The 12,287-nt window shown below is 41.4% G+C and overlaps 2 protein-coding genes across 3 annotated transcripts; both read right to left on the bottom strand.

Moving 5' to 3' along the window:
* Window positions 1-1,323: 1,323 nt before the first annotated feature.
* hspa13 (heat shock protein 70 family, member 13) lies at window positions 1,324-4,855 on the bottom strand. Its single transcript, XM_040130024.1, has 5 exons — window positions 4,682-4,855; window positions 4,225-4,565; window positions 3,193-3,406; window positions 2,841-3,008; window positions 1,324-2,509 (listed from the first exon to the last, which is right to left on the bottom strand). The coding sequence occupies exons 1-5, from the start codon at window positions 4,704-4,706 to the stop codon at window positions 1,929-1,931; spliced, it is 1,329 nt and encodes a 442-aa protein (XP_039985958.1). The 5' UTR covers window positions 4,707-4,855; the 3' UTR covers window positions 1,324-1,928.
* A 470-nt stretch (window positions 4,856-5,325) lies between these two features.
* Window positions 5,326-11,326, bottom strand: samsn1a (SAM domain, SH3 domain and nuclear localisation signals 1a). Of its 2 annotated transcripts, none has more exons than XM_040131640.1 (8): window positions 11,165-11,326; window positions 10,067-10,147; window positions 9,756-9,884; window positions 8,970-9,063; window positions 8,583-8,740; window positions 8,161-8,376; window positions 7,591-7,738; window positions 5,326-6,156 (listed from the first exon to the last, which is right to left on the bottom strand). In XM_040131640.1, exons 1-8 carry the CDS (start codon window positions 11,219-11,221, stop codon window positions 6,002-6,004), a joined length of 1,038 nt encoding a protein of 345 aa, XP_039987574.1. In that variant the 5' UTR covers window positions 11,222-11,326; the 3' UTR covers window positions 5,326-6,001. The 2 variants fall into 2 exon arrangements, with proteins under 2 accessions (XP_039987574.1, XP_039987575.1); XM_040131641.1 differs by having other exon boundaries at window positions 8,583-8,734.
* Between the last annotated feature and the right edge of the window lie 961 nt (window positions 11,327-12,287).

The following is a 12,287-nucleotide window of genomic DNA, read 5'->3' as shown; positions in this document are numbered from 1 at the left end:
TGGGTTGCTCAGGGAATGGACCTAGTTAGACTTTTTCTCAAAATAAACAGACAGAGGAGAATTTGATATGCAACTTTAATAGGTCATAGCAAATTAACTTGTCATTTTTTAGGTGGCTAGACTCTTACAATGAGTAAAACTTGCAATACAAAAATAGATACTAGTATCATAGTCCTATTTCTATAGGACCTGAAACTATTTGTACAGTATGAAATGCAAACAGCATAGCCTCAAATTTTCTTCATCTTAACTAAAGTCACTAACATCAAGATCTCAGTTACAACATGTCGGATACTTCATTTGAAAAAAAAAAAAAAAAAAAAAATAAAATAAATACACCTACTCTCATGTTTGGGTGGAAAACAACAACAGTTTGTTTAGTTTTTAAAAAAAAAAAAAAAAAAAAAATGGACCATCTGTCAGAAGAGAGATACAAATTTTTGGAAAGAAGAAAAAAATCAGCATGGTGGATGGATGTACAATATCCAAACACCAAAATCAAAATAAGTGCAGGTGAAACTATTTTGCTTTACACTGAATTATTAAGCAGAGCCATCATATTTTAAGTACCCAGATCAAACATCCTATCCGTGACAGTAACAATATCAAATACACAAGGCACCAGTAAGCAATGCTTTGGTCCTTCAGTGGGACTACCAGAGTTGACCAACTCTATCTACAGCAGCAAAAGCAGGCTATTGTTCCAAACTCTCATCTGCAACACAATTATTTTTCATTGCCATTGAAATAAAGCAGGTGCTATTGCTCAAAAAAGTGGAAGTCCTCAAAGTGGAACACTCCTCCAGCACGTCTCCTCCATCTCTCTCAGAGGTGAAGAATCTGATCTGCATTCTATTCAAGGGAGGGTTAATGATGCTAATGATTTAAGATTTACAGTACTGTGTTAACATTAAGGCTTACTCCAACATGCACCTTCATCTCTTAGCTGGGGTCTCTGCACCTCACCAGGATACATTATTTATATTGCAGTGAATTTGTTTTAAATTAACTGTGCATATCTGCAACTTTGCACTCAGGTGTCTCTCTGTCCCAGTGGCTTCCACTGGACCTAAAATCATCTCAGGGACCTGGACAAAGGCCTCTCTCTGAACCACTGACTTGCAGCGGTTGACTTCAATTCAAACAATATTATATATTATATTATTATTATTATATAAACAGCTTTCTGAAAAGGCACAAGCACACTGTATGTCAGCCTTCGATGGGAAGATGTGAAAACGCATCAAAGGCCTGCAAAACACCTGAGCTCATCCATACTGTACTTACACACACACACACACACACACACACACACACACACACACACACACACACACACACACACACACACACACACACACACACACACACACAGTTAATGAGAATAAATAAATAAATATCTGAATATGTACTGGCTGGTCTTTAAGTCCTTTAAATGAGTGGTTGTTCCCTGAATTGAACGCCATTTAAGTATCTACCATAGCAAAGCATCATCAATGAAGCTGAATGGATCAGTAGATACACGACAGAGAAGCTTCTCATTCACATTTCACTGGAATCTCAGTGTGTTACATCTGCTGAAACCGCACGGTGAAAGCTGCTGTCACTTTGAGAAAGAGAAAAGGACTGTTGACTTCTGCAGAAGTTATCCGTCAATTAATGTCAAAGAGGAACGATGGTATGTTTCAATACATGATGCGCACTTTTTTGTTACCGTCACCTTTCACAAACAGGGAAGCTCAAGACAAGTTGGAAACCTGAAGGTCTTATATGTCTCCATTTAGGTGGCAGTGATTTTTTTTTGGTGTGCATTTTCCTCACATCAGCAGATGTTGAATTAAGCACATTAAAGAAGCGTGACACAGTTACAAATCTGTGGCAAGTCACTGTGGCGTCCCTTTTATCTTAATAAATAACCTTAGTAAAGATTAGCTAAAGTTCGTCTTGCGCAGGTGTCTGTTTGGGATTTCTATAGCGCTCACTTGCAAAGGCCAGGATCCGCCCATGATGCCAGCCTGGATGGCCACGCCTGTAACCACAGCCAGGTCAGGGTCTACTGAAGTGTTGGGCTCCTTCCCAAAGTACTCGCTGATCAGCCTCCTGATCCGCGGTATCCTGGTGGACCCTCCGACCAGAACAATCTCATCCACTTCCTCTTTCTCCAGATGGCCCTCGGCTAACACGGTCTCAACGGGAGCCAGAATCTTCTGGAAAAGGTCCTCGTTGAGCTCCTCGAACAGCTCACGAGTGATAACAGCCTGGAAGAGAACCGGAGCAGGAGCGGAGCCTTCGGGTAACTCTGAGCTGCTGTGCGTGTGAAGGTGCAGGGGCACCCCGATGGTGACGCTGGGTTGGAGGGTGAGGTTGAGCTTGGCGACTTCCACGGCCTGTCGGAGACGGTGGACATCCTCTTTGAGGGTGGGTGGGACGCCAAACTCCTGTCGCACCCGCTCTGTGGTGTACTGGAGCAACCTCTGGCTGAAGTCTTGGCCTCCCAGCTTGTTATTTCCTGCAACAGAAACCATCTGCTTAATCACAGCGTCCTGTTCTCCTGAGAGACAACACTTCTTTGGACAAATGCTGCTTGGTGTAGTTTCAGATTACAACCACTAAAATTAAATCAGGTTATTGTCTGAACAGATAGTAGACACCTGCCCTTTCCAAGAAACAGACTGACCGGGTGAAACCAGGTGAAAGTTATGACCCCATATTATTTTTAGCTGAGCAAACACAGATAAGAGAATAAAAGAAGGATGCTTTTAAGCCTTTGCTGCTTTTTCAGACACCAATGGGTGCATATTACCTCCTATCTCTTAGTACTGAAGCAGTCAAGCACCTACCTGCCATGGCTCTGGTGAGGAACATGCCTCCCTGCTTGCTGAGCAGAGACACATCCAGGGTCCCTCCCCCGAGATCGACCACCAGCACATTAAAGACGTCCACCTTGTGCAGGCCGTAGGCCATGGCGGCAGCCGTGGGTTCGTTGATCACGCGCAGGATTTCCAAGCCTTCCAGACAGTAACAAGGAAGTTAGTGTGCACATTATGCCAGCTGCATTTCTAATGTCGTGTATGTAGCTTGTACATTGGATGATTCTGGGCAAGAAAGGCTGTTACGGTTCTGCCTGATGCGCTTTGTTGTCAAAAGACTCACTAGGACGCCCAATCATCTTAAAATAATTAGAGTACTGACCAGCGAGGTTGGCGGCCCTGACAGTGTAGTTCCTCTGTCTCTCGTCAAACTCTGCGGGCACCGAGATGACGGCTTTCTGGATAGGCACGCCCAGCTGTCTCTCGGCCATCTTCCTCATCTTCAGCAGCAGCCGGGAGCCGATGAACTCTGGGCTCACGGTGAAGCTACGGTTGGTGGAGATCAGAAACTCCGCACTCCCATTGTTGTTAATCACCTGAATGAGGGGGCAGAGAGAGAGAGAGAGAGAGCGTGAACCGGAGTGAAGAGATTTCAGTGCGAGGGGCAAATAACGGGCGATCAAATGACAAAAAAATTAACTGAAAAGAATTTTGATAGAAGATTTAAAGGACAATTCTCAAGCAGAAATACCAAACAGCATGTGTTTCTAGCTTGTGAAAAGTGAGGATTTGCTGCTTCTCCCTGCTATGCATGTATCGTTCCGAAACTGACCGCCTTTGGTTGTTCAACTGTGTGTCAGACAAAATCTGAGGAATCAACTTGGGCTCTGGAAAAGAGCATCGGGCATTCTTCATTATTTTCAGAATTTTTAAGACTGCATGATTATCCATCAATTCAGAACATAATCTGCAAATTAATTGGTAATAAAAATAATTGTTAGTTGCAGCTCGACGTACATATCGATTATATAAATATTCATTATTATTCTGTGTGCATCTGACTGCATTTATTAAAGTCTAGTGAGTCTACGTGATGGTTGCGGTTTAAACTCACGTTATTATTATTATTGAACATTGCCAAAAGGTGCCTGCTGCTGATGGCAGTCATTAGTTACATCCTGTGATCACTTATTTTCCTGCATTATCTGCGTGAAGCTACAAAAGAAAAACAGGTCACAAAGAAACTACAAACGCAGGACTGATCAACTCCAAAGATTCATTTTTCCCTTCATAAAAGAGCTTAATTAAAGAACAGCAGCTCCTCAAGCTGGTTGCAAACCTGTCTGTGACTGGAGGAGACAAACTAACGCAGCACAGAAGCCACTGTTCGCCCACCAACCCCAGCGTGACCCACCTTAAACGGGTACCGAGCACTCTCCTGCTCCATGACCTCCGGATCAAATATCTTCCCGATGAACCTCTTGGCATCGTAGATGGTGTTCTGGGGGTTGGTGTCGGCCAGGTCCACGGCTTCGTGTCCGGCCAGCACCGTGGCGGTGGTGAAGGAGACGGCGCTGGGGATGCTCTTCCTCCCCTCTTCGTCTGCTATCACCTCCACTTCCCCGCTGCCCGGGTGGAAGACGCCTACAGAGCAGAAGGTGGTGCCCAGGTCCAGGCCGATCACTTTGGGTTTAGGGGGAGGTAAGTACTGCTGGCCCAGATAGCCGGCCAGGAACAGGGCCAGAATCACCGAACCTGTGGACCGGTGACAACACGCGTATTAACGTACAGGTGAACCGAACCAGTAAGCTCATGTGTTAGCATCGGGTCACCGGCTAATTACCGGGGAAAATAACTCTCTTTCAACTTACCGATCATGGAAATTTCTCCGGACATCGTCAAAGACTGTTGCGAAGCCACACACCGCTTAAATTTCACAATGTGTCGGTAAAAAAGAGGTTCAAGTTGCGGGTAAATGACGTCCGGCTTTACCAACTGGTTAATGCGAAACAGACTACCAGCAAAATACACGTCAGCATTCGGTGGCTCCCTGTGGGCCACTGGGTAACGTAGTTTACGGCACACAGCGTCGACGACACGAATAGCGCAGCAGAGTTCAGCTTTGCACTACACTTCCCATCAATGCTGCCGTCATGCGCCGTAAAACGAAAAAAGTTTCGTGACGTGTCCGTGGTCTCCGGCAGAGCCAAAGCAGCCAAAAAAAAAAACAACCCAGTTTCACATTAAAATAAAATGTTAAAGAGTTTAAAAATATATATTATTAACTAAAATTAAAAAACAGAAAATACATTTAATAATAAATTAAGATTAAAATGGGAAAAATAATGAAATTAAATTTAAAAAATCAAATTAAAAATCCCATTTTTTTTACTCTCTTTTTTTTTTGCTTTCTTTCATGGCTATTTATCCATCAAGCACACATATCAGACAGTAGTGGTAGTGGTAGGTGAAATAATTCCAACAGACAACAAAAAAAATTCATACTTAACTGTGTTTGTTTAATTTTATTTACAAAAAGTTGTGAAAACAGATGAATGCAGACTGACACCCACAGACTCTCTCACACGCTCGCTCATTCACACCACACACATCCAGAAAAATAACATACATCTTTTCCTGTGCAGTATACATTATAGGCAAGATCTGAATATGCAACGTTCAAACCCAGACACTACTTTTTTGAAAACATCCCTTCAACAATATCGCTTCATTCATAGGAAAAAGAAAAGATGACACTGGATGTTGAATTGAGATTGGATGTGATGAGACAGCTAGAAATGATGCAGCTGTGATAAATAAAGGCAATATATGCAATAACACTGAATGATTTGGAATGCAATAAATACAAATGACATTAAATCAATGAAATGTCACTTTTTCAACAACATAAAATTAAAAAAAAACAAAAACCTCCAGAACTCAAAACTTACACGTTAATTATTATATTGATAAAGTGTCAAATGGATAAGATGACATTTAGAATACTGGTTGTTTGTTCTTCCTAAATGTATATCACACATTTAAAAAGCTTGTGGACAGCTGGTTGGAATAAGGGACATTACGACACTATTTTGAGAAAATGAAGAGATAATTATTGAAACCATCGGTCATAAGAAAATATTCAACTCTGAATTCCAAATGTCAAAGTAGCCATCTGACAAATGAGAACATTACGAATCCACAGCTACTGTGAGCTGCTCTGCATCCTCTTTGCTGTCTGAACATTCAGAGGGGATGAAGCAGCCCGAGTCTCTGGGACAGTCGCTGTCTTCCTCCTTTAGACTGTGGGAGGATTTGTGCTCCTCCGCATCTCTGACATCATCACCTGTGGCCACAAATCAAATGGAATTAAACCAAATGTCATAATATTACAAGTTTCTTTTTCCAACCACATTAAAGGTTAGTTAAAATCTCTGCCAAGTGGTTCAGTCAGTGGAAATGAACCCATATTTAAATGTGAAAGGCTGATGCTCTGAGACATTTGACATTTAATTTGATGTATTGCTATTATGGCAATACTAATGCACATTATTTTTGATAATAACAATTGTTATTGCCAAAAAGCAGCCCAAAGCACCTCAAACATCCTATTTGACTTTTATCTTCACCTCTTACAGAGTGAAAATATTGAGCCGAAATGCATCATTCTGTAATATTTCTACCTCACCGACAGAAGCCACTAATCCTCATGCCCGCGCTTGCGAAAGCACTAACCTAATGGAGTTCAGCTTGATTAAATTACTGGCATCTCATGTGAGTGAACAAGCCTGGCCGGGTCACGCTGCACCCGCTGCCATCTGTTTAGTCAAACTGTCACCCAAACAGAAAAATGACAATGGCCTTTAATTTGCCTTGTACGCATCTGCCTAAGTTACATTCCATTAAACGGGAACAGACTGACCAAAACTACACAGTGAATGCTGTTTTCTCCCTCACGCTGGAAAGTAGTTTTGCTTTCATTCATGCAGGGGCTCTGTGATAACCAGCCTTCTGTTTCAAGACATCAGATTACAGGAACAACTTCTACCCTCTTAAGCGCTTTCTATCTGAGTAACAGGAAGTCGCTGATAAGCCTCTCCCATGGTGTGTAGGATGTATTTCTATTCAGTGTGGCACAAATGTCTCAGCTTCCACCTGCTGTTTTTCATTTTGAAGCAAGAAAACATTTCAGTTGTTGTTCTATATCAGGCATGAGTTAGCCCATAATTTTTAACCAAGTTGGTGTTCATCTTCTTCAAGTGTCAGATAATGCAGTTAATCCTGTCCATATTTGTGTTAATTTGAAATGTTTCCGCTTTTTTTTGGTAAAATACAGAATTTTAAATAGAGAAGTTGTGGGCCGTCATTAAAGGTAATTGAAACCTTGATAAAAGATTTGACGAGTGCTCATTTTTGATTGGCTGATGAACACATTCTGATGTGCGGCTGCTCACTCAGGTGAGTGACATTTAACTGTTATTTCAGAAAAAGTATCGGCCAAATACTCTTATACTGAGATTTTCACAACATTCATTTGATTTAAACCTTATTAGTGCTATTTAAAAGTAAAACGCAATCTTAATTAACTTTGTTGTCCAAGTTTACATTCTGTTCACTGTACGTGAGCTCTTACAGACACCTTAATAAGCATTTTAGATGCTTATTAAGCGACAACTAGATCCCTAGTTGTCGCTGTTGGACTGTACTGTAACATAAAGTGTTAAAATCATTAAACTTATGATTGGTTCCAGATGTAGTCATAGCGTGGTGTGTTGCTAACCTTCTGTGTAGCGGAATTCAGCAGCAGCCAGAAGCCTGTGTCTGTGCTCGGGGTCTTTGACGTTCAGCTCTATCAGGTCCTTCTCCTGCAGGTGCAACAGGTCCTCCACGGTCTGGTAGCCATTGAGCAGCAAGGCAGAGGCGTACTCCTGCAAAACCAACAGCACTGTTTTTAGTGCCACGGACATACTGTATACCTCAATAAAAACCTCACGTCAGGTTTCAGCTCAGGTGTGTTTACAAATGTATGGCAGAGGTTCCAAACTGGTGACCACAGTATTTCACCTTTTTCATTTTTGAGGTTGAGTTGTGAAAGTATGGAAACATTCCGGTAGTAAGTTTGTTGAAATGCAAAAGGATTTCTTTGAATTTGCAGGAGAGTTTTGTATATTTGTAGCATTATGAGGTTTACAACACCAGAAGAGTTCCTTCTCATGAGGGAAGATGGCAAACAGAATTGTTTACGCTTTTAACTGCTCTCCTGTTGCGACATTAAGTGTCTGAGAACCCTCTGACTTAGGACCATACTAAAACAAGCGAGCGATCCCAGGTGAACAGCTCCCGCCCTCACCTCGAGATTCAGTCGCTCCAGTAGCTCCAGCAACGTTTTAGGTCGAGGTCGCTTGCAGAGCTTCTGTTGTCTGATCTTGGGGGCTGCTTCTTCTTCCTCCTCTTTGTCCGCCAGAACATCTACATAGATGAACTTGAAGTTTCCCACTTTGTTGTTCAGCATGCCTGTCCAGATGCCCATCGGAGGCTTGCTGATGATGTTGATGATGTCACCCACCTAGGAAAAAATGTACAGCAGGTTGTGGTTGATTTGCATATTTGCTAATTGTCCTGAGTTCAACTGGATTGCTCAACCTCTGTCTTTTAAATCCGCATTACAGTTATCTTTATCGAAAAGAATCATTTCTATTGTGGATCTTAGTTGAGATAGCCTTGCTGTTACTGCACAATCTAGCACTGCACACAAACAGCATTGTATGTCACCTTGAGTTTGAGAGAATCTGTGTCGTACGGGCTGGGAACAAAGTCTGTGTGGACACGAGCTCTGCCACAGAACTGTCCCTGGTAGGAGCCGTCCTCCCCCAGCCTCAGACTGTCTTTCTGACCAGAGCCATTGGACTCACTGGTCACACCACCTGAACCCACAAATACGAAATAAACGCAGGATGATTACACAGTTATGGTGATTTAATGAATAAAAAAAAATATTAATAAGAGGAGAGAAGAAGAAAAAAAACTTTTTGTGGATTTTTTTGTGGAATTACTGTTATAATCAATGGAGCGACACACAAGAATTCACTATATGGACTAAAACAACCCAGTACTCTGTGATGCAGCTTTGCAGCGTATACAGTACTTGCAGATACTTACTAGAGCAGCTCTGGCCACTGTAAAGACTTTCTAAGGAGTTAGCTGGAGCACTGCTCTCTGTCTCTGCCTCTGGGTCTTTGTCTGTGTCATCACCCTGGAGGGAAAGAGAAATGAAAAGATGCACAGTTTTAATTGAGAGGCATGTTATTTAACACATCATATAATCATCAATCAGACGTGGATGAAATGTACACGAGTGTCCAAACTGCTGTAGCCTGATCAAGTAAGCCTATGTGACAGTAAAAGACAAAAAAGAAACTAAAACAGAGAGCTTCAGGTGGAGATGTAGGTTATGAAAGTTACATAGCTGCTCAAAAGTTTCATCTTATCTTTGCGTCAGTGTTACGGTAGAGCAAAAAACTGCAGGAAGACAATTTCTGGTGAAGGTCAGAGGGAAGTGCATCATGCAAATACTGTCAGGAACAAGCTTCATATATGAGGATGTGGGTTCTTTAGAGATGAAAGTGATAATACTCTTGAGAAAAACAGCACACGTTCGCTGTTTTTCTCAAGAGTCTGTCCGGACTTTTGCTGCACTTGACAGGTATCAAGGGGGTTTTTTGATTATTTGTGCACCCAAACGCTAGTGATCTTTACCCTTGATTTACTAATTTATTCATATGAATGATCAGAAGCTTTATCCATGCTGCCTGGTAGCACCCTAATTAAATAATAAGAGGAGGCTGTGTGTGTGTGTGTGTGTGTGTGTGTGTGTGTGTGTGTGTGTGTGTGTGTGTGTGTGTGTGTGTGTGTGTGTGTGTGTGTGTCTATTTTCCAGTGACTCACTGTCTCCTCAGAGAAAGACTTGGCATGTTTTTTCCCCATTTTTCTGCGCATGGTCATTGAAATTGCCTTCATCTTCTTCCCAAGTCCAGCTGACTTGTTTGGGTCTGAACTTTCACATTCTTCTGTGAGCTGTGTGCAGAAAGTCGGTTTAGTAGATATAGTACAGTAAAGGCAACACATTTAGACCACAGCTTCTCATCTTTCTCCCATCTCATAGTTTTTTGTCCAAACCAGTTGTGCTTCAGCTCCATAAACATGCAAGCTTTTCTTGTCATTATGCATATAAAATAAAAACAAACACATCTACGAACCATATTAGTTCCATTTTCCTCTAGTTTGGCATGTGACTGGTGATGTCTGAGACCCTCAAACCTTCCGAAGCTCGTGGAGCGCTGTGGGGATGATTAGAAAAACAAAGACAAAGAATGTCATAAAGGCACAGGCACAGGCACACAGCATTATCAAGTCATTGTACTCATGTGTCCTTGTCTCAGCTGTCTCAAGGCTAAAAAAAATCCTTGAAAACCTGCTGCGTCTTTATGTGGATTTTGTAGATAAAATAACACTGAAGCTTGTCTATTAAAGAGACAAATATTCTCTCAGCAGGGAAAATATTGTCTCCATACAAGCGCACAGACAAACTTGTCATGAAAAATGTATAAATAAATACATAAATAAAACAATTGTGTCCTCACAGCACTGGTGACATGCCCTTATAGCTGCTTCAGTCTGGCTCAGTTTTAATTGTTTCTCCCTATTTTTTTTTTGTGATTTTTCATAAAACTAAGTCATTATAATCTCTCCCAAACCCCCCTCATCTCTACAGGAGAGCACCAAAATAATTATATAAATGAATAATCCCAGGAAATCCTGGTTAAATACAAAGGCCTAGACAGCCCTCTGTGGATTGATTTAAGGCAGCGTCGACTACTTTGACTGACAGGCCCACATTTTACTCCACTGTCCACGAATGCAGCAGAGGAAATGAAGGGTTTTGTTTTAAAGCCATTCTTTCCACAAATTCTTTTTTTTTTTGTGTGTTGTTGCACTGTTTGTATCTTACTGTCATTGTCTGTTTCACAATGTGAAAATGAATTAGGAAAATACATTTTATTGTAAATATACTACATCAAAGTATGCCAAGTAGTCTTTCAGTGGCCTGTCAGTATTTAACAAAGTATAATTTATCCCTACACCCTTAATGTATTTTAAATATGTTTTACAGAAACTTCAGCTATTTGCACAAAAGATTTTCATTTGGAATAATGATCTCTCTTTCTCCCTCTGTCTCGTCGATTCATTATTTTTAAAGACACTATGCGAAAGGTGACATTTGAACATATCTACTTCCTACAAAATGTCGTGTCAGCGGCTCATATGTTCAGATTTCTGTTCAGATAGTCACCTACCTTTGGTTTGCTGTTCTTTGCTCTGTCTGACACACTGGATGCTGTCCTCTGTAACATTTTCTGCTGTTTTAAGGTTTTATCAAATCCTGGCCCTTGCTCTTCTCTTTTCTTTACCTCGCTGTCCTAACAGTGAAGTGTTAACTAACAAAGAGACTTGCCTGTCTGATGGACAGACTGGCCCACTTCCTTACAACACACAGGATGTGAGGCAATTGACATTGTGCATCTCATTGCAGTATCGCTTTGAAAGGGGAAAAATACAAATGCTTAAGTGTGCATTTTGTGGCCGGCTCAACGAAAACTTCAAGAACCACTTCCCGGAACGGCTGCATATAAATTAGCTATTTGTTGTTGCTTTTTTTAATAAGATATGAACCGTTCTGGTGAGGATGAGCTTGTGTCATATTTGCTGCTGTGTCACATTTCTGTGGTTGGTTAAGCTCAGAGTTGAGCTGCAATGTCACCAAGTATAACCACTGGAGTAACTCATAATGTCTGGGTTATGGGTTAGGGCTACATTCATGTGAACAAACTGGCAATACAACTATTCTATGTGCGTATTAACCATACAGAAATAGCTGTTTTTTTAAATTGCAGGGATAAAATAGGAAAATGTCATGTAAAAATATAAAAATCTTTGATTTAAATGAATTCTAAACTCAGGATACCTCAAAATTTCCCTTTAATAGCAATGGGGAACTTGGTTATGGTAAATGATGCTGGAGTAATTATTCTTATGCATTCATTTCTTCATGTGGGCTGAGTGTTTTTGAGGAAGTGCTGACGTATGACAGAGGAACAGCTGGAAATGGCAACTTCAATGTGTCGAAACACTTTCCACTTTATCTCTGCTCTCGATGTGGAAGCGAATATATTTCACTTTACGTCTTAGAAACGATGCAAACACGTGATAGATTTTTCTTGCTGCTAAAGGTTGAAGATCATAACATAAGCACCTGTCACCATCTTACAAAACATGGCCTCCCCAGTGAATCTGAGAGTGTGATTCAGTTTGACTCTTCACAGGATCCCACTCTGCTGTCAGTCATGGCTCTGATGTTGCCATGTGGGGATTTGCCACTGTGTTTACATTGTGGGCAGTTTGAATCGGCCAGTCATAGAA

Source organism: Xiphias gladius, chromosome 7, assembly GCF_016859285.1.
Source record: "Xiphias gladius isolate SHS-SW01 ecotype Sanya breed wild chromosome 7, ASM1685928v1, whole genome shotgun sequence".
In the NCBI taxonomy this organism is placed as follows: domain Eukaryota; kingdom Metazoa; phylum Chordata; class Actinopteri; order Istiophoriformes; family Xiphiidae; genus Xiphias; species Xiphias gladius.
Note: the sequence above shows the minus strand (reverse complement) of the source record. Positions and strands in the feature narration are given on the sequence as shown.

Coding starts and splice junctions, on each gene's coding strand:
- samsn1a (XM_040131640.1), bottom strand. CDS start 11,221: ATGTTACAGAGGACAGCATCCAGTGTGTCAGACAGAGCAAAGAACAGC. Junction 10,148..11,164: donor CAAAGAACAGCAAACCAAAG/GTAGGTGACTAT, acceptor TCATCCCCACAG/CGCTCCACGAGCTTCGGAAG. Junction 8,377..8,582: donor CAGATTCTCTCAAACTCAAG/GTGACATACAAT, acceptor ATTTTTTCCTAG/GTGGGTGACATCATCAACAT.
- hspa13 (XM_040130024.1), bottom strand. CDS start 4,706: ATGTCCGGAGAAATTTCCATGATCG. Junction 3,407..4,224: donor GTGCTCGGTACCCGTTTAAG/GTGGGTCACGCT, acceptor CCCCTCATTCAG/GTGATTAACAACAATGGGAG. Junction 3,009..3,192: donor CAGGGCCGCCAACCTCGCTG/GTCAGTACTCTA, acceptor ACTGTCTGGAAG/GCTTGGAAATCCTGCGCGTG.